This window comes from Cynocephalus volans, chromosome 10 (assembly GCF_027409185.1).
Source record: "Cynocephalus volans isolate mCynVol1 chromosome 10, mCynVol1.pri, whole genome shotgun sequence".
NCBI classification, from domain to species: Eukaryota; Metazoa; Chordata; class Mammalia; order Dermoptera; family Cynocephalidae; genus Cynocephalus; species Cynocephalus volans.
Genome location: NC_084469.1, coordinates 109,276,708 through 109,303,688, shown reverse-complemented (window position 1 = coordinate 109,303,688; position 26,981 = coordinate 109,276,708). Strand labels below are relative to the sequence as shown.

The 26,981-nt window shown below is 44.7% G+C and overlaps 1 protein-coding gene across 1 annotated transcript in view; it reads right to left on the bottom strand.

The window, feature by feature from the left end:
* Positions 1-26,981, bottom strand: part of NWD1 (NACHT and WD repeat domain containing 1) — a 62,987-nt gene that overhangs the window by 17,296 nt on the left and 18,710 nt on the right. The window contains 8 exon segments of the mRNA XM_063113118.1: positions 4,063-4,335; positions 6,946-7,154; positions 12,721-12,843; positions 15,528-15,725; positions 20,479-20,637; positions 22,046-22,163; positions 23,503-23,662; positions 24,651-24,854. Coding sequence (XP_062969188.1) covers positions 4,063-4,335; positions 6,946-7,154; positions 12,721-12,843; positions 15,528-15,725; positions 20,479-20,637; positions 22,046-22,163; positions 23,503-23,662; positions 24,651-24,854 — 1,444 coding nt within the window.

Sequence of the window (26,981 nt, the reverse complement as noted above, 5' to 3'; positions counted from 1 at the left end):
CCAAGGGTTGAGATCCCCTTACCAGTCATCTTTAAAAAAAAAAAAAAAATGTCAGTAAATTGTAATGATGAAAGGTCACAGTTAGCGGATGGGTCTCAGAATTGGTACTTTGGTCTGGACTGCCTCGTGCAGTTGCCACATGCAATGGAACAGTTGCGCCCATGAGAGGTGTGTGTTTATTTCTGTGGGAGCAGAATGGAGTCTACCTGCATTTTTAAAACCCTTGCTCTAGAGTTTATTTCAATACCAGCCTCTTGGTGCACACATATGTGATCTTCATTTTGTAGTTCACAAGTCTAATGATTCTTCATCTTGGGGTTCACTAGGGGCTTGAACATTTCAGGGCCAGCTTGGATGAGGAGTTCTGGTTTGGGGGACTACTCAGGAACTTTGATGGCAGAAGACTGCTTTTCCAGGACCAAACAGTTCCAGTGTCTTTGAGTAACTGCCTGTTCAGTCTTCTGATTTTCCTAGAACACAGATAGCTTTGGGCTGAACTTTCTTTCCTAGTTACCTTTCTGAATATCTTCATTCATTCATTGAGTGTCCATATGATATTTTCTTTCAGCCTGAAGAATTACTTTTTAGCACAAATTTGTTGGAGATAAATTCTCTCAGATCTCATTTACCTGAAATGTCTTTATTTTGCCTTCAGTTTTAAAGGCTATTTTCACTGGATATAGAAGTCTAGGCTGGCAGGTTTTGTTTTTTCTTTCAAGTTACAGATGTCATTCCATTGTCTTCTGTCTTCATTGTTTCTGATGAGAAGTTGGCTGAAATTCTTATCATTGTCATACAGTGTACATAATGGATCTTTTTTCCTCTGGCTGATTTTACAATTTTCTCTTCATCTTTTTTTTTTTTTTTTTTTTAGCAGTTTGAGTATGATGTATTAAACGTGGTTTTCTTTCTTTTTACTCTGCTTGGGGCTTTATGAACTGTTGGATCTTTGGGCTGATGTCTTGCATAAATTTTGGAAAGTTCTCAACCATTATCTCTTCAAATATTTCTTCTGCTGCATTCTCTCCTCTACTTCAGGCACTTTAATTGTACTTTAGACCATTTGAGATTGTCCTATAATGCTCAGATTCTTTGTTCCTTTTCCCTTTGTTGGCTTTTTATCTTCACATATATGTTTCAATAATTTCCATTAATTTGTTTTTAAGTTCGCTGATCTTTCTCTTCACTGACTAGTCTACTTTTAAGCATTATCAGATGAATTATTCATTTATGTCATTGTGTTTTTTATTTATCACATTTCCATTTGATCCTTTTTTTAGTTTTTATTTTGAAATTTTGAAATTTCCCATCTGTTCACCTATATTATACACCTTTTCCACTTTTTATCATAAATATTTTTAAATTCTTGTCTGATCATTTAAACGTCAGAGTCATTTTGTGTCTACTTCTATTAATTGTTTTTGCTCTTGATTATTGTCCCATTTTCTTCCTTCTTTGTGTGTAATAATCTTTGTAATATAATGGGCATTGTATATAAAGGAACAGTAGTGCCTAAATATATAATATTTACCCTTAGAAGAGGACATGCTCCTTCTGTTAGACTTCTAGTGTGGAGGGGTCTGAATCAATCTAATTTGTACTCCAGCTGTGTCTTTGCTTTGTTAAATCTTTAGTTAAATTCAATTTATCATCATTTTCAAATGTTTTGAGGGTGGTATTAAGACTTTCCCTTCAGAAGGGCTGGGATCTGAGCACTGGGGAAATCCAAAGATCCCCTATTCATTAAAGCTTGGCCACCATTTTTCAGAATTACAAGGTTTTTCTCTCTACTTTAGGTCTGACCACCATATTTTGGGGTTGCTGGGGATTATCTTCCAGTTCCGCCTGCAGCTTTTTGCCCCAGTGTACATTTTGCCAGAAATCTGGTCTGGGTTCCTCCAGAAACAGAAACTGAGATAGTATTTGAATGCAAATAGTTTACTTGGGAATTGATCTCAGGAAATACTGGTAGCAAATGGAGAGCTGAGATAGGGAATTGAAGGCAGCCAACAAATGTGGCTCATCAAGCCAGTTAATGTGGGCAACTAGAGCTCAGTCCTACTGAGAAGCTCTAGGAGATGGTATAGAACATGCTTCAGAGTTGTCCCCACTGAGGGACCAGGAGCTGAAGTATTGTCCACCAGCCATCAGTGGTTGGTGGAGGGCTGCTCCCAAGAGCATTAACACATAGACCAAGTGCACTGGGCATGGAGAGGGAGTCAGGGGAAAAAAACAAGCCAGGTACAGAGTTGCAGGTATTTGCAGTAAGGAGCCTTCAAGAACAGAGAACACTAAGGGGTATGGATAGAACCCCAACAGTGAGCTATATAAGGAGTTGTAAATTCAGAAACCTGAGTTTAACCAGCACCATATTTTCAACTCACTCCAGTGATATCTTAGTGCCCCTCCTACCCCCCCCCCACAGATTGGAAGCCCGAGCAGGTGCCCATCTGTCCATCCCTTGCCCAAGCTCTAAATCTGGGTGTCATTTTATCCCCATTTTACAAATGAGGGAACCGAGGCTCAGAATAGGGGCTGAGCTAGCCCAAGAGCACAGCTAGTCAAAGGCAGGAGTGGATTTTCAAACTCAGGTGTGTCTGACCCCAAAGTCCAAGGTCCTTTCTGGCTTATTGAAGAGAATCAGTGAATGAAGGGAAAGTAGAGCTAAACAACCAAGAGACCTGATCAAAGGATTTGGGATTACGTTTTATTGTTGGGTTTGGTGCCCTGAGAGCTCATGGAGCTCATGAGTTCCAGAAATGTGGAGCTTTGTAATGAGTTTTTAGAGGTCATATTCCTCCCCTCTTCAAAGGCTCACCTCCTCAGCAGGACATAGAAGACCCTGTGATCTGTCTCCACGCCAACTCTCTTTTCCCTAAAATGCCAGGCATGCTCCTACCTCCCCACTACAATATTCTCTATTCCCTCAATCTTCTATTTTTCATCTGGGAAATCTTTCTTACTCCAAGCCTGCCTCTTCTGGGGAGCCTCCCCAGATTACTTTTCAGACATATTTGCTCCTTAACCAGACCAAGAGCACACTGTTTCTACCTCTGCAGAAAACAGACTCTGTTCCTCTTAGTGTCACTGTAAGTTGTTCACAAGCCCATCTTCCTCCCTTGATTGAGTTCCTTGAAGGTGAGGTTGGGGCTTATGTATTTCTAAAGCCTGTCCAGCACCTAGTATGGAACCCATGCTTCTCCACTATGACTCCTTATATAATTTTCCATCGACATCCCATCCACATCCCTTCAACATCCTCCTCTATTCCTGAAGTCTTCTTATTGCAAGCACCTTTGACTTTGCACAGGAAGACTTTTTCCCCCTGACTTACCCAGTGCTATGGTTTGAATGTGCACCCCCTCCCACCACCAAAGTTCATGTGTTGGAAATGTAATCCCCACTGGAACATTGTTGAGAAGTGGGACCTTTCAGAGGTGATTAGCTCATGAGTGTTCTGCCCTCATGAATGGATTAATGCTGTTATCGTGGGAGTGGGTTAGTTATTGTGGGAGTTCTGCCCCGTTTCTTTCCCAGTCTTGGGATCTCACTTCCTCTCTTGCCTTCCATCATGGGATGACCTTGTGAGATGCTGGTGAAATGCTCTTAGGCTTCCCAGCCTCAAGAACCACGGGCCAAATAAACTTTTGTTCTTTATAAATTACCCAGTCCATGCTATTCTGTTACAGCATCAGAAAATGAACTAAGACAGCCAGATTGTTTGGTCCACATGTTAGTGCTCATGGGAGCAGATGTCCACCAACCACCAATGGAGCTGGGAGATAGTACCCAGCTTTTGACCCCTCAGTAGGACAACTCTGAAGCATGTTCTACACCATCACCCAGAGCTTCCCAGAAGGACTGAGTTCCAACAGTTGCCCACATTGGCCCGCCCCCAGGAGACACCAATAGATGTTTACTGAATTGTAGATCCCTAGAATTAAGAAGACAAATGTCATTTATTAAAAGATATAAGGCAAGGTCATTTCTCTCAACTTCTAGAACGTCTGAGCACTTTTGAGCTGAGTTAATGTTGGTGTCGTGGTCAGTAAAGTTGCTTACCAAAGAAATGGAGCCGTTGCTAAACCCAATAACCATCTTTCCTTCTTTCTGAACTGACACTGCACAGGTAGATGTCTCTTCTTTGATACTGGACAAATGTTGCTTCCCCTGCAGTTTTCCCACAGCTGAGCTCCACAGACTGACCACACCATCCTTGGACACTGTCAGCAGCCTAGCCTGGGAAGCCAGCACAGCCGTGCACATCCAGGGATCGGAGGCATCTCCCAGGATGTGGAAAACCAGCTCTGCAGTTTCCAGATTCCAAGCATTGATCTAATGGAATAATGAAGAGGAAGAGACATATCAGTGGGAGACCTAGACTGCAAGTTTTCCAGAGCCAAATGCAAGACCTGTTTTCTTTTTTTAAAATAGTTTATACATTATATTTTCAACACTGTCAGTTCAGGAAAAAGCAGGGGAGGGGCAAATTCTGTACTGGATCCTGGAAAAACAAAAGGACATGTACGGAACAGTTGATAAAATCCAAATAAATTCTGGGGTTTAGTTGATAGCAATCATCAATATTAGCATCTTAGTTATGACAAATGTCCTCATGTAAGATGCTGATATTAACAGAGGCTGGATGAAGGGTATATAGGAACTCTCTGTATGATCTTTTCAGCTTTTTCATAAATCTTAAATTGTTCTAAAATAAAAAGTTCTAAAAATAAAAAAATAGGTTAGCAGCATCATATGCATTAACATATGGAGGAAAATGAAGGAAAACACCTGTTAAAGATGGAGGCACTCTTGCTCTCCTGTATTTTGCCTGTCTCAGCAGGATGTGAATACACCATGTCAGCAAGATTTTGCAAGGCTTAACTGCAAACCACAGACTTCCTATTGAGTTACCTAGGAGATGGGGAGGTGATGGGAGGGGTTTGCAGCTGGCTGAAACATATATAATACCTGCTTTTCCCCAATAAATTTGCTTAGTGTGTGCGCTAAGCCCCAGAACTTTGTGTCTGGTCTGTGGTTGACCACCTCCCCAGGCGGCAGCCCCTAGCTCAAGGGGCTAAGCAACTCACCTTCCTGCACTCTCTTGGCAGGGCTATGTGCAGCCCTGCTCCTGAGGGACTCCTGGCAGAGGCTATATGTAGTCCTGCCCCCTGAGATCCCCCAGGACCAAGAAAAAGGTGCAAACATATATGTTCACTACAAGTGATTATTGATTACAGCAGTTTTCATATTTGATCCCCCAGGACCAAGAAAAAGGTGCAAACATATATGTTCACTACAAGTGATTATTGATTACAGCAGTTTTCATATTTGATTTCACATCCCCAAAAGTATCTTTTTATCAACAGTAAACATTTAAATTTTAAACAGTTGCCCACTAACTCAACTTCTGGGGTTTACACTAAAGAAATAAGGAAAGATATAGGCAAATATATATGTATAAGGAAAGTTGTTTCAGTTATTTGTATGAGCAAAGAACTAGAAACAACATGTGTGCCCAAAAATAAGGGATTAGTTAAATAAACATTAGTGGAACCATACAAATAAATCGTATGCAATCACTAAGCATGATATTTTTGAAGAATATTTAAGGTTATGGGCAAAATGCTCATGAGCTCATAAAATATTAAGTGGGAAAAATAACTTTGTAAAACTGCATATATGGTTTAATCCTAATTTTGTTACATATGCACACACCACATGTGATTTTAAATGTTTTCATTACACACCTTAAAAAAGGTAAAAAGAAACAGGTAAAACCAGTCTTAATAATATCTTTTATTTAACCCAAGATGTCCAAATGTTATCACTTCAAGATGTCATCAATATAAAAATTACTAAGATAGTTTATATTATTTTTATTGTACTAAATCTTTTTAGTGTGTCCAAACAGCCACAGTTCAAGTGTTCAATAGCCACATCTGGCTGGTGACTCCCATATTGGATGGCACAGTTTATAAGCACCAATATTACTGTTAACAACCACTAATGTAATATAATAGTGAATAGATACCAATTATATGGTGCTTACTATGTGCCAAGCACTATGCTGAGTGGTTTGCAGTCATTATCTTATGAAGTAGAAAAGGAAATGAGACCCTGAATGGGGAAGTGACATACCAAGGTCACTCAGCTCCCAAGAAACTCAACAGGGAGTTAAACACAGATTTTCCCCCTGGTTTTAGCTACTAAGCTCTTACCCACTATGCTGTTGTGTCTCCACTCATAAAACTATCAAATTATAGGGTTATGATTGACATAATGGAATGATACAGTGGAATATACATTGTTTTCAAAGTCCTTATCTTTTTTTTTTTTTTGCTATTATGTGTTTATTTTTTTATTGACGCATAATTGATTATACATACTTTGAGGGCACAGTGTTGACTATCATTATTCGTGTACAATATGTGAGGATCAAATCATTATTCAGATGTACATGTAACATTTACCAAAAGAGACAATAAAACAAATCTCAGTAAATTCCAAAGGATTCACATAATACAAAAGGAATTCAATTAGAAAAAAAAAAAATAGTAGAACACTATCTGGGAGCTCCTCAAATATTTGGAAACGACAGCACACTTCTAAATAGCCCATCGATCAAATAAGAACATGAATCCTGAAAGCATTTTGAACTGAATGTAAATGTGAACACAGCATATCAAAATTTGTGGGATGAAGGTAAAGCAGTACTAAGAGGGAAATTTAGAGCCCTACATGACTATATTTAAAAAGATGAAAGGTCTCAAATCTAAGAGTCAGAAAGAACTATCAGGATCATCTAAACCAACTATGAAGTAATGTACCCCTGTTTACACTCATCCCCCTCTTTTCAGGGAGCCCCTCCTTACAGATGCAGCCTACTCTCTTTGAAGGCTCTCGTCCCTGTTTTCCTTTACAAACAGACAAATTATTTGTTACCTTCGTGCCAGAAGTCGAATACACAACCTTATTTGCTTCATCCACATGAAGGCTCCAGATCTGAGGTTCTGTGGGACTTTTTGAACCTCCATCCCAAATGACAAATTTCTCCTGGCCGGAAAGTAAGTTCCATAAGCGCAGTGTGTGGTCCTTTGAGGCGGAGATGGCGAATGTCCCTTTGCCAAACACTTTCACACACCTCACCTCTCCTGCAGCAGATCAGGGAGGGGGAAAGGATATTAGCTGGTAACACTTTGACCTTGTAACTACCAAAATGCCTGTTGGCTTGGAAATACCTTGGTTTAGGTGGTTTTTTGTTTGTTTCTTTGTTTTAAGATGGGGTTTTTTTTGTTTGGTTTGGGTTTTTTGGCAGCTGGCCAGTACAAGTTTCCAAACCTATGACCTTGGTGTTATTACCAAGAAAAAGATGGATGATTCAAACATATCCAAATTAGAAATAATGGAATGTGACAAAGCAAAAAGAGTGCCACAAATGGTTGAAATTCAATCAGTTGCCCCAAACAAAGCTAATTGAATTTGGAGGAGGCGGAGGGGGAAGGGGAGTGGTTGCATAAGGGGCATAAAGAATAAGTGTGATTTGTAACAATGAGGGGCTGGCCAGTTTCTCACTTGGTTAGAGCATGGTGCTAATAACACCAAGGGCAAGGGTTCAGACTTGTATGAATACGCTAATAATAAATAAATAGATAGATACATAAATAAATAAATAGAAGAGACGGGGGGGGAAAAAAAGAGGTTATAATGGCTCTACCATACAGCCTAGATGTGTGATAGGCTCTAGGTTTACATACGTGCATTCTACGACATTCGCACAACGATGAAATCGCCTAAAGACACATTTCTGAGAATGTATCCCTGTTGTTAAGTGATGTGTGACTATAGATACATTTTTTTCATATAAGTTTTGCAACTTCTTTTCTCTTCAAATAACACCACGTATTTTAGCTCTTTCCATATTTTATATTTATATATATTTATAATTCATCTTAACAGTGATATTGAGATACTGTTACCATATAAACAGATATATTTAATCTGAAGGAATATGAACCAAATAGCCTGTGAGGGCCGTTAGAACACGGATATGCTGGTAAATGTTCTAACAACTGGCAGCCTACGGGGGCGGGAAAAGCCATGACTTGTAGGATTTGACAATTTCCGTGGTGTAAATAGTCCCACCATGGCTGATTTCAAGCCGCTAAAGTGATGTCACTGAACGTGGTGGAGTTGGGAAGAGATACTCAGTAGCGCACTGTTTCCTCCACACAGACGCAGTAGCCAAGAGCATAGATAATAGTCAGATGTGGTAAAATAAGTAGAAAGTGATGAGTTTGGGGTATTTATTACCTTGTTTTAATATAATGTATTAACTGGAAGCTTGATAATTTAATATTTAATAATGGCTGTGTTTGACAACTGGCCTCACAAAATTCCTGAAATTTTCACAATCAGCCAGCTCCAGCCCGCCACTAGGAGACAGGAAACTTTCACTTTCCACATCATATATATCGATAATACTTTCTTTTTTTTCCCCATAAATTGATTACCGAGTTTTTCTGATCATAAACAATAATGGTTTGTTTACTTAAAAAATATATATATATATCAGCTGGCCGGTTAGCTCAGTTGGTTGGAGAGTGGTGTTATAACACCAAGGTCATGGGTTCAGATCCCCGAACTGGCTAGCTGCCAAAACTAAATGAATGAATACATAAATAAATAAATATCACCATTGGTAAATGAGGCCAGGTCATGAACTGACGGATCACACAAAAAGAAATACAAATATTGAACAGACCTATGGGAAAATAGCCATCCTGAGGAGAATAAAATGAATGGAGTCTGATTTGGCAGATATTTTGTCATTACCCACCTCACCTCCACCCCCAAGAAAAAAAATAGTAAAATAAAAACATCTAATGCTGGGAGCTTTGGGGTTGGGGGATGTTTTAACTTGGGATGGCCTGTTTAGAAAGCAATGACACTTCTCAAAAAACCCATAGAAATGTTCTTATGCTCCAGTTCAAGATTCCTACTCCTTGGAAATTTCTACAGAAGGGAAAAATATTGATTGCAGTAAAAAGAGATTCATCTCAGCATTACCCATAATAGCAGATAACTAGAAATAGCCTAAATATAAAAAAAATATTAAAAACTGTTTAATCAATTCTGGAACATGACTGCTACGATCTGAATGTTTGTGTCCACCTCCCCAACCCACACCGTTCCTATCTAATCTCCAATGTGATTGTATTAGGAGGTGGGACCTCTGAGAGGTAATTATGTCATGAGAGTGGAACCCTCGTGAATGGGATTTGTGCCCTTGTGAAAGAGACCCCCGAGAGCCCCCTCACTGCACCCTCCCCACCGTGTGAGGACACAGAGCGGAGATGCCATCTGTGAACCAGGAAGTGGGCCCTCACCGGAGCCTTGATCCTGGACTTCTCAGCCTCCAGAACTGAGAGAAATAAGTTTATAAGCTACCTGGTTTATGGTATTTTGTCATTGCAGCCCAAAAGGACAAAGACAGTGATCTTTTGGGAACAATGAAATATTTTTGCTGCATTTAAGCATTATAAAAATACAGATTCAATGGATCATAGCAGCATTATTCAAGACAGCCAAAAGTTGAAAACAATGTAAATGTCCATCAGCTGATGAATGGATACACAAACTGTGGTCATTCATGCAATGGAATACCACTCGGCATTGAAAAGCAACAAATTATTGATACATGCAACAGTATGGATAAATCTCAAACACATTTTTCTAAGTGAAAGAAGCCAGATGCAAAAGACCATGTGCTGTATGACTCCATTTATGCAAAATATCCAGAGCAGGCAAATCCATAGAAACAGAAAGCAAATTAGTGATTGCCTGGGGCTAGGGGTGGGAGTGGGGATTAACTCAAAGGAGCATGAGGTTTCTTCTTGGGGAGACGGAAATGTTTTTGTTTTTTTTTTTTAAAGATGACCGGTAAGGGGATCTCAACCCTTGACTTGTTGTTGTCAGCACCACGCTCAGCCAGTGAGCGAATCGGCCTTCCCTATATAGGATCCGAACCCGTGGCCTTGGTGTTATCAGCACCACACTCTCCCGAGTGAGACACGGGCTGGCCCGAGACAGAAATGTTTTAAACCTGGATTGTGGTGATGGTTGCATAACTGGGTAAATTAACTAAAAACCATTGTACCATATATTTAAAACAGGTGAATTTTATAGTACGTAAATTATACCTCGATAAAGTTGTTAAAAAAAATTCAATGGACACAAAAGAATGTTTATAGCAAAATGCTGAGAAAAATAGATTTAGAAAAATGGTGCCCATACTTAGATTGCAATGATATGATATTCTTAACATCTTTATCGAGTTATAATTCACAACCATAAAATTAACCCAATCAATGTACAATTACAAGATCCAACAGTTTTTAGTATGCTCACAGAGTTGTACAATCATCGCCACAGACTAAGTTCAGAATATTGTCATAACCTCAAAAAGCAGTCACTCCCTCCCATTTCTTTCTCATCATTGTAACCATTTCAAAGTGTCAATTCAGTGGCATTTAGCACATTCACGATGTTGTGCAACCGTGACCTCTATCTAGTTCCAGAACATTCTCATCCTTCCAAAGGGAAACCCCGTCCCCATGAGCAGTCACTCCCCATCCCCCTCCCACATTCTCTGGCGACCACCAATCTGCTGTCTGTCTTTATGGATTTGCCTGTTCTGGATATTTCATATCAATGGAATCATACGTTATGTGACCTTCAGTGACATTTTCTTTTATTTGATGTAATCTCCCGAGGTTCAGCCTCATGACTTCCTTGATGTTTTGTGGACTTGCCAGACGTGTTCCCCTCTCAGGGCCTTAGCACTTGCTGCTTCCTGTGCCTGGGAGACTCTTTCTCCTCCTGTGCCCTTCTCAAGCTTCTGCAGGGCCAGGACCAGGGTTAGACAAGTGAGGTATCCGCCTTAGGTGCAAATTTCAGGGGGTGCTAAACAACTGTGATTTTTCCTCTGGCCTCTGGCTCCAATACAGCACAGCATAATCACTGATCTCACCTTTATTTAAGACAGCTTGATATCATATTCATCTTGGATTTTATTTTGCATTATTTTTGACTTTTTAAAACATGGTATTGGACCGGCCCGTGGCTCACTCGGGAGAGTGCGGTGCTGGTAACACCAAGGCCATGGGTTCGGATCCCATACAGGGATGGCCGGTTAGCTCATTGGCTGAGTGTGGTGCTGACAGCACCAAGCCAAGGGTTAAGATCCCCTTCCCAGTCATCTTTAAATAAATAAATAAATAAATAAAAATAATAAAATAAAACATGGTATTAAAATATTCATCTTGCTGACCGAGCTTTTTAGGGCACCTCCTTAATTTAAAAAAAAATTTTTTTTTGAACATGTCATATTTAAAAGGAATTTAATTTTTAAAAAATTGGGGGGGGGGGAGGCTGGCTGGTACAGAGATCCGAACCCTTGACCTTGGTGTTTTAACACTGTATTCTAACCAACTGAGCTAACCAGCCAGCCCATGATTCAACTTTTTAGACCTCATCCACTCTCCCACCCTTTTTTAATTAATTGAAGGGCTTGAATTTGATTATTTGTAGAGCCAATGTTCTGTGGTTTGATCCTGTTAAATTTATTTTTTAAACGAATAGGGTGTTTTAACTTATTTATTCAATAAATATTGAGCATGTTAAAACATACCCCCTTATAATGTGTCAATAAAATTTAAACACACACACACACAGACACACATATTTATAAAGATATACTCCCTCCCCTCAGAAAATAGCAATAGGAATTCACATTAACAAATAATTGCAAATTTTAAGTACTAATGTGATCTGTGTACTATCAAGCTATGGGATAGCACTGGGGGACCAGTTATCAACTCTGCTTCAGCAATCATCTTTCCCAAAGAGATGACCCTTGAGATAAGTCTTTAAGGATGAATCATTTTCCATCCTACTTCTGGCCTGGTCTGTTTCTCTTCAGCACCTAGAACAGGATCTGGTACACAGGAGGCACTCAATAATCAATTGAATGAATGAACTGCACTCAATAATCCATTGAATGAGTGAACCATATCTGTTAAGGGGCTATGCAGAAATGAAAACCTTAGGTAGACAAATTGCAAAATGACCACAATTCTTTACCCTCCCTGATGTATATCCTTGGTAATGTGACTTTGCAGATCCTCTCATTGAGAGATGAAGACTATTTCCCTATTCATTGATTCTGTACTATTCTTGAGACTTCCTCTGGCCAATAAAATGTGACAGGGTACCAGCCCCAAGTCCAGGCCTTAAGATATTTTGTGAGCTTCTATTTGCTTTCTTGAAACCCTGCCTTTGCTGGGACTAGTCTCCTGGAGGATGACACACCACATGGAGCAGAGTTGAGTTGTCTCAGTTAAGAATATCCTGAACCAGCCAGCTCCCAGATGACCCAGTAACTGCGTGTGCACATGCAAGCCTGACTGAGACAAGAAGAACCACCCAGCTGAACCCAGCCTAAATTGCCAACCCATGGAAGGCGAGCTAGGGAAACAGCTTGTTTGAGGCCACTGTGTTTGGGTGGCTTGTTATGCAGCTCTAGCTAACTGATGCAAGAACAAAGGTCAGGGTTTCAATACAGAGAACAGAATCCATGGTGAAGAAGGGGCTCTGGGGACAGACTTAGCTGTGGACACTAGGAAGAAGTTAACCATAACCCCACTCCCCGAGCCTTACCTGTGTGTCCGGTTAAAACGTGGATCACCTGCTGCTCTTTTATGTCCCACACCACAATGATGCCATCCTGGGTGCCAACTGCCAGCAGCTTCTCTTCCAGGCCCCACGCCATGGCAGTGATGCCTGCGGCACACAGAGAAAATGGTAGTGACCTCAGCTCCCATGTTTGAGTGTTCAGCCAGAAGGTCCTCAAATGAATGCCCACTTCACAGATAAGAAAACTGAGGTACAGACAGATTCAGTCCCTTGCTCAAAGCCACACAGCTAGGAAGCAGTAGAGCCCCAGATTTCACAGCCAGTGCTGTCAGACACCAGATTTAGACTCTACACTGTGACATTACATTGCTCTTAGGTGGGAAAAGGGACCACACCACAACTTGGTTGTGTCTTTCTAGTCAATGATTCTCACCTGGGGTGATTCTGCCCCCCAGGAGACACTGAGCAATGGCTGGAGACATTTTTGAGTGCCACAACTGGGGATGAGGGTGGGTGGAGGCATCTGGTGGGTGGAGGCCAGGGACGTTGCCCAACATCCTACAATACACAGGATACTTCCATCCCAGAGAATGATCCAGCCCCAAATGTCAACAGTTCCAATGTTAAGAAACCCTGCTAGGACTAGTTGGCTAGGACTCAGAAATGGAATTATATTGGGTGAGAATGAGGACCCTGCTTGTGAGCTCCACCTGCATGGAAAAATAAAGGCTGGGGTCCTAAAGAAAAGATATTTACCAGTAGTTTGGGCAAACACAGCCCAAGGCTCTCTGCCAGGTGAACTTTGATGAAAACATCACTGAGGAGAGAGTGACACCAACTTAGACTGTGGAAAACACCAGCCCAGATATTAAAAAACCAGACTTTCTGAATGTCCTTGAGTCCTTTCTGAATGTCCTTTTTCTTCCCTTTGCCTTAGTTTGCCCATATGGAAAATGGTTGCGGGGGTGTTGAATTAGAGCTGATCCAGCTCTGAGGATCCAGGATTTTGTTTTCATCTCATTGGGACAAAGAGTGAGAAGAAGAGATTTGTTTCTTGTCATACACTATGTGACCTTAAAAATGTCAACTCAGGGCTGGCCAGTTAGCTCCATTGGTTAGTGTGGTGTTATAACACTAAGGTCAAGTGTTCAGATCCCTGTAATGGCCAGCTGCTAAAAAAATTAAAAAGTTAACTCAAACTTTTTATTTTAAAAATGAAGAAACTGAAACCCAGAGTGGGCAGGATCTTTTTGAACTTCGACATAACTACAGGGTGTACCACAAGGCACAGTGGGTCTGAGACACAAAACACTTCTCTGCTCTAGAGATGACAAAACATCACTCCAACCTCAAACTTCCTCTGCCCGTGCTGTGGCAGACATCATCAATCAATCACAGCACTATCTGTGATTTGTGCCCCTACAGCCATCCTATTATTCTTCCTTCTGTAATGAAGCCCAAAAGCCCATGGGTTTTTGCTGAGTACATGGTTACCCTTACAAAGACCATATTTCCAGGCTCCTTTAAAGTTGGAGATATCCAAGTTCTAGCCAATGAGACAGGAGCAGAAATGGTAAGTTTTACTTCTAGGTCATGCCCTTAAAAAAGGCCTGCCATCCACTTCTTCCCACTTCCCACTGGCTGGAATGCCATTGTGATGGTAGGAGCTGCAGCAGCAATCTTGGGCCAATGAGAGCAGACTCACTTTGAAAATGTCAGAGCAACCAGACTGAAGGGTCTGAGTCCCCAACACCCTGGGGACGACATTTTACCTCCGCTTATGCTTGAACTGTTACATGAGAGAGAAATGAACTCCTGATTTATTTAAGCCACTTTGGCCCTTGTTACAACATCTGAGCCTCTATCGTAACAAATGCACACACTTTCCCACTAAACCAGCTTCAGTCTCAGAATCCTTGAGACAGCGTTCTAGTGGCTGCCCCTAAATCAGTTCCTCCATGTGTTGTACTTAGCATGTCTTAGAATTTCTATTTTGGAAACATTGTGCCAGGGAGAATAGCTTTATCTATCAGGTCACATGGTATAGAAAAAGCCTGAGTGGTAATAACTGACATTTGAACCATGAACTAATCATATTCAGTGGTCTCACAATGAATGTGAGAGGTTGTAGATGGGCAGATAAGGGGATGGATGAATGGAGGTGGATGGGTGGATAAGTGGATAGACAGGAGGCTGGCTGGCTGGGTGGGTGGGTGAATGGATGGGCGGGCAGCTGGGTAGATGGATTAATCCATTTGCAGATGGTGGGCAAGTTGACGGGTGGCTGAGTATATGGATGCGTGGAGGGATAAATGAGTGGATGGAAGATGCCAGATAAGGAAAATGGAAGGATAGGTGGGTAGAGGGGTGAAGGAATGAACGGACAGATGTGGAAGTAAAAATGGGTGACAAATGGATGGCAAAACTAAAATCCTCTTCTCCGCTGGACGTTCTGGGTCCCAGGGGCAGTGTCCAGTTCCATTAGCCTCTCAAGGGCTGGTCAGGAATCAAGTCCTAGCCTCCAGACTTACTAGCATGAGCCTGTAAATTGCAGGAACTCTGTAAGATGAGTGCTAAGTTCTTTGAGATGGGAACCTTGGAGGCATCCTCTAGCTTCACGCTCATTAGTAGTATTTACACTCGGTAGTCTACAGTCTCTGGGGGGCAGAGAGAGCCCTGTCAGCATGAGACAGCAGGGCAGGCCCTGATGACACCCTTGGGGACTCCCGACTGGCAGAAGGGAGTCCCAGAGAGCAGCCCCAAACACCTGCCATCTGCTGTCCCCAGGTAAGAGGGCCAAGCAGGATTTTTGCTATGCTGGAGAGACTCACCTTTATGACAGCCAGTGAGGGTGGCCTGGAGGGGTCCTCCTGGGGGCTGGAGGAATCCTCCAAGGGGCACCAGCACAGGGTGTGGGCACACCCGGAACCAGCTCTGGGCCTGCTGGCACAGCTGTCCCACCAGTGCTGGATGAGAGGTGGCAAAGAAATGGAGTCTGGCCAGGAGTTCTGTGTACAGGATGCTCCTCTCTGCAACAAAGGGGATGCAGGTTAAGTTGCCTGGTTGAGTCCCCCCATGCTGTTGAGCCCTTACCCCTGCAGGGGCTGCAGGAGAGAAGACACAACACCACGGGTACTGGCCCCTGCCATCCTCTCCTGCCCCACTCTCTGCTCTCCAGACACACTCACTATTACATCAAGTGCACCAGGCGGTTTCCAGCCTCTAAGCCATCGCCCATGCTGTTCCCTCTGCCTGGAAGGCTTCCCGTTTCTCCCCCTTTCTGGTACCAATCATATCTTCATCCTCATTTTAGCCCGAAGGTCACTCCTGCCGGAAGCATTCTCCAGCCCAACCCTCCAGCCCCACCCCCAAGCCCAGGTTGTATCACACTTCAGATGTGACTTTGTTGTGGTTATTTATTTGACAGCCACCAGCCTGTACCACTACCCTAGACCTTTAGCTTCCCAAGAACAGAGATGGAGTCTGCCTTGTTCGTGGCTATGTTCCTGGTGCCTAAAACACCATAGACGCTCAGTGAGTAGCTGTTAGGTAAATAATGCTCAATTCCCTGGCAATTCACAGTTACAGCATATATTAGCTTCCTGTGGTTACTGTAGCAAAACCATCTGGGTGGCTTCAAACAATAGAACTTTATTCTCTCACTGTTCTGGAGGCCAGAAGTCTGAGGTCAAGGTGTTGGCAGAGCTGCACGTCCTCCACGTGCTCCAGATAAGGATCCTTCCCTGACTCCTCCAGCTCTGGTAGCTCCAGGAGATCCTTGGCTTGTGGCACATTGCTCCAGTCTCTGCCTCTGTCTTCATGCGGGATTCTTGTGTTTTCTCCTTTTCTGCCTCAAATCTCCCTCTGCCTCCTTCTTATATAAGGACACTTGTGATTGCATTTAGGGCCCAGTGGGGGATAATCCAGGACAATCTTCCCATCTCCAGACCCTTAACTTAATCAGATCTTTTGCCATCTGAGCTAACAGTCACAGGTTCCAAGGATTAGGAAGTAAATACATCTGTTGGGGATGAACAGTTTTTTCTGCCTACCACACAGAGGTATCATCATTCCAAGTTTATAAAATGGAAATCTGAGGCACGGAGAGGCTAAGCAACTTGCCCAAGGTCACACAGCCAGTTAGAGAAGGGAATTTGATCCCCAAAGTGTGATTCCAATGCTGAGTGGTGAAGACCAGGGACGCTGAAGTCAGACTGTTCATTCTGACCCTGTTGTTGGCACTTTCTAACTGTGGGGCCCAGGGCAATGCTGAGAATACCCATCGCCTTGGCTTGCTGGTTGGTGAAATGGGGTGGAACTGGAGACCAGAGAGGAATGTTCCATTCACCGTGGGTGCTAAAGGTGGCACCATCAAGATAAATACTGTTTTAATGCAATATTTTAAAAAATCAAAATTAATGCCCCCTAAAATCCATGATGCACTTTATATCAACCTTTTCCATAAAATCGGCGTCGGAGCAGGGGGTATAAGGGAAATCTCTGTACCTTCCACTCAATTTTGCTGTGAACCTAAAACTGCTCTGAGAAACAAAGTCTATTAAGAGAAGAAAACAGGATCAAAAGTGGCACCATGCTGGGTCATATTGGAGCCTGAAGCAAAAGGGGTAATCGGGGAGACTGATCCTGGTTATCTAGAATTTCCAAACTTGTGGAATGTGCGGGAATGTACCGACCACGCTGTTGTCCAACAGCGCTCTCTGGTGGTAGTATTTGTTCCTACACCTCCTCCTTGTGCTGGGGAGCCCCACGTTGTCAATCAAGGCTTTGCGAAGAAGATGCTGAGATATGGGTTTTTAAATCTTCCTTTAAACTGGGCAGCCAAGTGCAAGGCCATTTTCCCAGAAAGTCGCTTCGGTGAGATTTACGACTCCTGGCGAACACCTGTTGTCATCGTTCTTTCCAGTTGCCTTAAATTCCCCTCACTGTTCACCATGCTGTTTTGCTTCTCTCTTTTGGGAAGTGAGAGAAGACTTAACCTTTCTTGGGCCACCATGGGAGCCACCACCGTGGCTGGAGTAATAGGCAGGTGGTTGACAGGGGTTGCATGAATGAATAAGAGAAGCGCCACCGATTCCACTTGGGTGGCATCCTACACACGTTTAGTTCAATACCATATTTTGCAGACACCAAAACCAGGACTCCAGGCAGAAATGGCTTGTCCAAGGCCATTTACATTAACGATATTGATGTTATCATGTGACAGTAACAGGACCCTTGATAGCCGCCCCCCCCCCAGGCTCTGCATGAATTGATTTGCATACCCTTCCCAGCAGCCCGAGGTGAGAGGGTCAATCAGCATCCCCATTTTGCAGCTGGGAAAACTGAGGACTGTGGGGAGAGAAATGGTGGTAGTAAGGAGCTTACAAGGTCACACTTGCCAGTAAGTGGCACAACCAAGATCTGAATCGACACAGTGAGGTTCAAAATCCACGTTCTTGGCCAGGACTGGTCGATGATGCAGGAGCATGTGGATAATGGCACTATCCTTACACAGCTCTAAGTCTGGTGCGCCAGACAGATGATGCAAAAGAAAACCAAGGGAAATAATAATTAAGCATAAAGACAGATGGAAATGGGGTGCAGTGATAGAAAATGCAGGGGTAGGGGGTAAGAGACAAGGTGGTGTCAAGCTTCAGTGGTGGCCAGACAAGGCTTTTCTGAAGGGCAGCTCTTGGCTGAGCTCCAAAGAGACCTCGGAAAGTTCAGGGCTCCGGGAATGGCAGGTGATGTGGCTGGGCCTGGACACATAAGATTGAGCATTTCCATTGTTGTTTGGGGCAGAGAGGATGGAGACCAGCATCTCCCAGGAAAGTGGGTCATACAAGGCCATCTAGGCTGCAGTACTGGATGAGTCTTTACCCCAAGAGCAATGGAGAATCACCTAGAAGATTCAACAGGGTGCCACTTAGTGAGATTTGAGCTTTCCAAAGGTTCTCCTGACTGCTGGGTGGAAAATGACCTAAGGGGTGAGAATGGAGGTGCGCAGATGGGGAAGATGCTTTGGCAAAGGTCTGGGGGAGGGGAGCTGTGCTGGTCCAGGGCTGGTGGCCGTGAGGGTGGAAAGAAGCAAATAGTTCAAGGATGTTCTGCAGAGCCAGGAATAGAAGCTCTGCACAGGAATCACAAGCCACTACCTGTCCTTTTTGCCATGCTATTCACACTCATGGGAGGGACTTTGGTAACAGGGACTTAAGCACCTTTAATGTCCTCCTTCCTTTGTGCACTTGCTTCCCAATTTATAGCGCTTTGTTAAAATGGTATATTAGCCCCAGTTCTAACCACCTCCTTGGGTTTTCACTTTTTTTTTTCAGTACAGCTCCCATGCACATAAAGTTAAAATTTGTGTGCCTTTACTTCTGTTAATGTGTCTTTTGTTGGTTTAATTCACAGGCCCCAGTTACTGAACATAAAAGGGTAGAGGAAAAGTTTTTTTTTCCCCTCCCACAATTTGATTGTAAAATGGTGCAGTTGCTGTGGAGAACAATCTGGTGGTTCCTCAAAAATTAAACACAGATTTACCATATGATCCAGCAACTCCACTTCTGGGAATATACCCAAAGGAATTAAAAGCAGGGTCTCAAAGAGACATTTGTACACCCATGTTCATAGCAGAATTATTCACAATAGCCAAAAGGTAGAAACAACTCAAATGTCCAAAGACAGATGAATGGATAAACACAATGTGGTGTATCCATGCAATGGAATATTATTCAGCCTTAAAAAGGAAATTCTGACATGTGCTACAATGTGGATGAACCTTGAGGACATTATGCTCAGTGAAATAAGTCAGACAGAAAAGGACAAATACCATATGATTCCACTTGCATGAGGTCCCTAGAGTTGTGAAATTCATAGAGACAGAAAGTAGAATAGTGGGTGCTGGGGGGGATAGAGGAGGAGGGGATGGGGAGTTTGTTTAATGGGGGCAGAGCTTCAGTTTGGGAAGATGAAGAGGTTCTGCAGACGGACGGTGGTAATGGCTGCACAACAGTGTGAATGGACTTAATGCTGCTGAACTGTGCACGCAAAATGGTTAAGATGGTAAATTTTAAGTTACGTGCACTTTGCTGTAATCAAAAAAACAAAACCAAAGCCAAACAAATAAAGCCCCATCCTGGGTGTTCAAGCTCTAGGTCAGAGTTAGTAAATGGTCCCAAGCACCAGACTCAGCCCAATTTGCCTGAGAGTTAAAAATAGTTTTTACAGACCCATCTGTGTGCAATGGATCAGATGACAGGAAACACCAACTGTGAACCCCAATGAAGCAAAATGTTGTCCCCTGAAAAAGAAATCCTTCTTTCTCATTAGTTGACCTGAGTTACAAAAAAGTGTGCTCAACTATGATTATTATATTTTGAATTTCATTAATTAAAAAATGTGGGAACTTGTTTTTTCTCATTATGTAAATACCAGCTTAATTTCCTCTATTTTACTTGAAATATTTCCTATCTGGCCTTTTCTAGAGAAAGGTGCCAGTCCAAGGCAAAGGGACGGGCACTGCTGTGGTAGTTTTTCCTCTAAAGCTCTCCTAGGTTCAATTCAAAATTCCAGAAGCAAAAAAAAAAAAAAGAAAAGAAAAGAAAAGAAAACAGACAAAATTTAAAAAAAGAAAAGTTCTAGAAGCAGTGCTGTGAGAGAACTCACAGGTTTAGACAGAAAAGGTGTGAGAGTTAACAAAAATCCAGCTCACAGTTCAGTGTGGACAGCGGGTTTGTAAGTCAGTGCAGAGTGGACCCTCCCGGCCAGGGCAGCCGGACTCACCCATGCCCCGGAGCTCCACGGCGGGACGGCAGAGCTGGAGGGCTTCGCGGACCAGGCCGACCTCGGGAGAGTCCACGTGAGGGGTGCACAAGTCAAAGTCGTCCAGCAGGCCTTCGATGCCACTGGAGATGCCCCGGCAGGTAATCCAGCTCATGCTGCCTGCGGGGGAGAAGGGGAGGGTATGGGAAGCACACAGCTCTCCCAGTCCATCCGGGGAGGTGGAGAACCACCTGTCCAATTCCCGCACAGGGTCTCAAGCTCGGCAGTGCTGACATTGGGAGCTGGATCTTTCTCTGTGCTGGGGGCTGAATTGTGCATTGCAGGATATAGAGCAGCAACTTTGGCCTCCACCGACCAGATGCCAGCAGTACCCCTGTCCCCAAGTGTGACAATCAAAAATGTCTCCAGTCATTGCCAAGTGTCGCCTGGGAGACAGAATCTCCTCTGGCTGAGAATCACAGGGATGAGGGCCGGCCCGTGGTTCATTTGGGAGAGTGTGGTGCTGGTGGCACCAAGGCCACAGGTTCGGATCCTTATATCGGGATGGCCGGTTAGCTCACTTGGGAAGAGTGTGGTGTTGACAACACCAAGTCGAGGGTTAAGATCCCCTTACCAGTCATCTTTTTAAAAAAAAAAAAGAGAGAGAGAGAATCACAGGGATGGATGGATGGACGGACAGATAGATGACTGGCTGGCTGGCTGAATAGACAGATGGGTGGATAGACAGAAAGATGGATGGATGGATGGACGGATGGACGGACGGACGGACGGACGGATGGAAGGACGGATGGACGGATGGATAGAAGGATGGATGGATGGAGGATGGATGGATGGATGGATGGATGGATGGATGGACGGATGGATGGGTGGGTGGGTGGATGTATGTATGTATGGATGGATGGATGGATGAATGGATGGATGGACAGATGGATGGATGGATGGATGGATGGACAAATAGATAAAAGGATAGAAAAATCGACATACGGATTGGTGGATAGATATATAGTTAGATGGGTGGGTAGGTGGGTGGGTGGATTCATGAATACATAGATAGAACAATGAGTGGATAGACAGATGAGTGGATAGACAGAAGGATGGATGGATGGATGGACAAATAGATAAACAGATAGATAAATAGCCATACAGATGGGCGAATGGATAGATAGATGGGTAGGTGGGTGGATGGACAGATAGACAGATAGACAGGCAGACAGACAGACGGGGTCTCTCTCATGCTCAGGCAGGGTTTCTCACCCTCTGCACTATAAACATTTAGGGCCAGATAATTCTGTCTGGAGACATCCCATGCAGTGCGCAGTATTGAGCGGCATGCCTGTCTCCACACATCAGATTCCAGTAGCACCGCTTCCCTTAGTCGAGACAACCAAAAAGGTCTGCAGACACTGCCAGGTGTCCCTGGGTACAGACTCGCCCCTCGTGAGAACCTATGGCTTTAGAGGAAGCAAAGATTTCTACATTGCCCTTCTCCCTTCCCAGGCTGGGGAAGGTGGGAGCACGGTGGGGCAGCCGGATCTGCTCAGCCCCTCTAAGCCGGGGACAGCCTTACCCAACACCTCCTGCTTCAGCTCCTCGATGCGGCCCGAGCGGAGCAGGTGATAGGGCAGCTCCTCCAGCTTCCGCAGGTTTGCGACTGTGTCTGAGAACCACAGGGGCTGAGGGGCCACCTGGCGGAGAGAGAGGAGGCTGGCAGCTGGAGCCAGAAACAACCTCATTCATTCACTCCACACACACGGGCCGGGTCAGGCACCAGACAGTGCTGGAGGGGACAGGGACACAGGGCAGACAGAGATACCTGGTGGTCAGGGCTGGGGCAGAGGGAGGTACTTGGGACTCAGGGAATCCCACGTGGGAGGGCATGACACTTCTGGGGGAATAAAGTTTCCTGAAGGTGGAGGCATTGGAGCTGGGCCTCAGAGGATAAATGGAAATCTGTCTGGGAAAATGTGTCAGGAATCGATGGCATTCCAGGGCAAGGGAACAGCATGGGCAATGGCCAGGAGGTGTGAGGAAGCAGGCTGAGAGTTTTCGTAGGCAGGGTAGGGGGATGTGGTGGGGAGTGAGACTAGAGAGGCTGTAAATAGCAGGTCATGAAGACACTGAATATCAGGCTGGGACATTGGACTCAAGACAGAGGGCACTGGGGAGCTATGGGAGGTGTTAGAGGAGAGGCATGATCAGACTGGATTGTCAGAAGCATTTTGGGGGAAGACGGTCTCAGGCAAGAGGTTCTGACACTGGGAGACCAGAAAGGTGATGGGACCACATCCCAGAGGGAGGGGGTGGCGCTGAGCCTGCCGGGGCTCTGGACACACAGGAGACGGTCTGTGCAAGGAGAGGAGACTGTGCAGCATTGAGACCATCGGGCCTGGTCCCACCTCTGGCCTCCCCAGTCCAACAGGGGAGACAAAGAAAACAGAAAAATTGGTGGCAATCAAAGAATTAAGTGTCCTTTCCTAGTCGTGATAATCGTGCTACAGTTATATAAGATTTTAACATCTGTGGGGAGAGAGTCCATGGGAACTCCTGTACGCTCTTTGGCACTTTCCTAGAAATCTTAAATTATTTCAAAATTTAAAAAAGTGCAGGTTCAGTCTCACAGCAAAGGGAGTGCAGAGAAAAAAAACAAGTAATTGGGGCCGGCCCCGTGGCTCACTCGGGAGAGTGCGGCGCTGGGAGCGCTGAGGCCGCGGGTTCGCATCCTATATAGGGATGGCCGGTGCACTCACTGGCTGAGTGTGGTGCAGACCACACCGTGCTGAGGGTTGCGATCCCCTTACTGGTCCAAAAAAGAAAAAAAAAAAAGAAAAAATAATTGAGGAGGGAAATCCCAGAAGGCTTCCTGAAGGAGGAGGTATGTGAGCTGAGCCTTGATGTGTTTGAGAAATAAAAAACAAGGTCGTGACATCAAAGCTTAAGGATGTCAAGGCTTGGAGCTCCCGGACATGCAAGAAAAAGGACAGGGTGGAGGTTGCAGGTAGGGAGCAGGGGTCTCCGGCATCTCACCTTGCGGTCCAGGTTCAAGGGCTTCCCCACAAGCGGCAGGGTGATGAGTTTCTTAGTGCCCTGGCTCCAGGCTCCAGAGAAGAAGTCAGCCAAGATGCCATGCCTCTTGGCTCTCTCAGGCCCTGACAGGTAGCGCTCATGAACCACCTCGGCCAACTGTCTGCAGAGAGGGGAAACAGGCTGATGAGCCCGAGGGACCCAGCGAGCTTAGAGGTGACCACTGTCTTCCTGGAGGTAGTTCCCAAATGCCAGGCTGTCCTAAACAACCTTCGGGATGCTTGCTGTGTCTGTGGACCGCCTGTGCTATTTGTTACTTAATACTTATCTCTAAATCTGCCTATCTTTTTTTTTCTTTAAATAAATTTACATTAAAAGGAACCTTTGGGTTCTTCAATAAGTTAAACATAAAATAAGTTAAACATGACCCAGCAATTCCACTCCTGGGTGTATACCCAAAAGAACTGAAAAATAGGTGTTCAAAGAAAAACTTGTACATGCATGTTCATAGCAGCACTATTCACAGCAGCCAGAAGGTGGAACAACCCAAATGTCCATCAACAGATGAACAGAAAAAAAAATCGTGGTCCACCCATACAGTGGGATATTACTCAGCCATAAAAAAGGAGTGAAGTGCTGGCACACGCTACATGGAAGCACCTTGAAAACATGATGTTGAGTGAGAGAAGCCAGACCCAAAAGGATACACGATGTGTGATTCCATTGACATGAAATGTCCAGACAGGCACATCCACAGAGACAGATAGCAGAGTGGTGGTTGCCAGGGGCTGGCGGAGGGAGTCGGGAGTGACTGCTGATGGGGACAGTGTTTCCTTTTGGGGTGATACAAATGTTCTAGAACTAGATAGAGGTGGTGGTTGCACAACACCGTGAATGTACTAAATACTACTGAATCGTACACTTTAAACGTGAGTTATATGTTATGTGAATTTCACCTCTGTTTAAAAAACAGGTTTGTCGTGTTAAAGTCACTGATGTGGAGACCCTGGAATTCTGTGCTAACTGGACTTGATTCCCTGGGAATGGGACATGGACAAGGACCTGGTACAAAGAGGAGCCCCATCAGCGGGCCCTCATTCTCAGGGTCCCACCCGGAGAGTGTCGCCACCGCCACTGCCTCCTGGACCTACCTGTGGGCAATGGCCAGGAGCGTGAAGCCGTCCACGGGCCGCCGGGCCAAGTAGTGACCCAGATCGCGACGCAGCCGCACCCACAGCAGGGGTGGGAAACGCAGCAGCTCCCTGCTGGGCGGGCTCCAGTCCTGGTACACAGCCTGCAGCACTTCATCATCCAAGGACAAAACGTCCTTCAGCTCCGCCTCGGAGAGCCCGTGCCTGCAGGGAGGAGGTTGGGGCTTTGGGACACAAGTCGTGTCCTCTGCATTTGGAGGATGCAGAAGCCGAAAAGGGTGAGACACAGCCACCAGCACAGCGTCGGACACATCGCCCTGACGATCAGCATTTGGACAGTACCCAGCAGGTCCCCACTCCCAGTTACAACTGTACCCACCAAGTAACACCTTTTCTGATCTTTCCCTCTGCACGCGCACCTACAGAACCACGAACCGTGCGCTCCCCAGCCTCTGAGACGGGCGGCATGAGATGGAAGGAAGGTGTAACTCAAGACAGTAATGCAGAAGCCAGCTGCACCCACCCCAGCCCACCCTGTCTCCCGGCCCGAGAAAAGAGTTGGGCAGAGACAGGGAGTGTCTTTAAACAGGATGAGTGATTGAAGTTGTGTGATGCCCTTTATGTGAAATGTCCAGAACAGGCACATCCATAGAGACAGAAAGAAGATTGGTGGTTGCCAGGGGATGGGGAAGGGGGATGGGGAGTGACGGCTGATGGGGACAAGGTTTCCTTTGGGAGTGATGAGAATACTCTGGAACTAGAATGGGGCGATGGTTGCACAACATTGTGAATGTGCTAAATATCACTGAATTGCACACTTTAAAATGGTCGATTTTATATTACATGGATGTCATCTCAATTAAAGGAACAAACTCACTTCTGGTAAAAATACAACAAGGAATCCTGATTCAGCTCTGTAAGCTGCAACCTCAGGACCTGTTCCCCTTTCTACCTCCGCGTCCACGTAAGTCTCCAAACTCAGCAGGGGGGGGGGCAGGGTAGTCTCCCCATTTGTCAGATGGAGAGACTGAGGTTTGCATGCTCATGCCCTTGAGTGACCCCAGGGGAGAGGAATCAAACCCTTGCTCTGCTCTTGAAGATTTTGCAACCTGTGAAATCTAGAAGTACGATATCTCATACAGCAGCCACCTGTGGACATTTAAGGTTAAACTCATTAAAAATTAATGCAATTTAAAATTCAATGTCTGGGTTGTCTTTCAAGTGCTCGACTACCACATCTGGCTTGTAGTTACCATGATACAGAACATGTCCTCATGTAGATTTCTACTACGGGGTACCAGAGAGAGACTGGGGAATGTGCCCATGGTCACAGGTGAGCCACGGTCACTGGGTTGGAGCCCTTCTCCAGCCCCAAAGACATCGACAATGTGGACCCCAGGCCAGGCACCTGGCTTGCTCCACCCCCAGGGGACCCACCTGGTCTGTGTGTGCTCACGTGACCCTGCCTTGCATCCTAGCTGAGGGACCTTGGCAAGGGACATACCTCCTCCTTGCCTCAGTTTCTTCATCTGCACGATACACGCTAGTTCTCCGTACGAAGCTCTTATCCTGGGCCAGGTGAGCATGACCTTGTTTTCCCTTCCAGCAGTGCTAGGGGACAGATGGTCTCCCAACCAGCGCCCCTGTGCAGAGGAGGGAGGGAGGCTCTGGGAGGGCACCGTGGATACTGAGGCAGTGGCTCTCAGCCTGCATCGTGGGGTGTTCTGTACATTGTAAGATGTTTAGCAGCATCCCTGGCCTCCACCCACTAGAGGCCAATAGCATGACAGACAGACAGATAGATTGGTTGATGGATAGAGATGGGAAATAGCAAAAGATATATATATAGAGAGAGATAGGTGATACATAGATTATAGGTAGATATGACAGATACAGATGAGAGAGAGAGAGAGATAGGTTATAGATAACTAGAGCGATAGATGGATAGATAGATGGATGGAAGGACAGACAGATACACAGACGGACAGACGGACGGATGGATGGATAAATAGATAGATGTGGATAGATGAGGGTACTTTAGAAAGTTTATGGAAAGATTCATATTATCTTTGAATTCCATTTTTCCATGAACTTTTTGAAGTACCCTTGTATAGATATAGGGATGACGGGTAGAGATGGGAGACAGAGAGATCGAGAGATCCATATAGATAGATATAGATGGTAGATACAGAGACAGATCAGCAGAAGTAAACAGAACCGACAGACAGACAGACAGCCGGGGTCTCTCGCTCTGAGGCACCATCTCTCACCCTCTGCACTATCAGCATCTGGGGCTGGATTCTCCATGTCCTGGCTCTTAAGGGTGGTGAG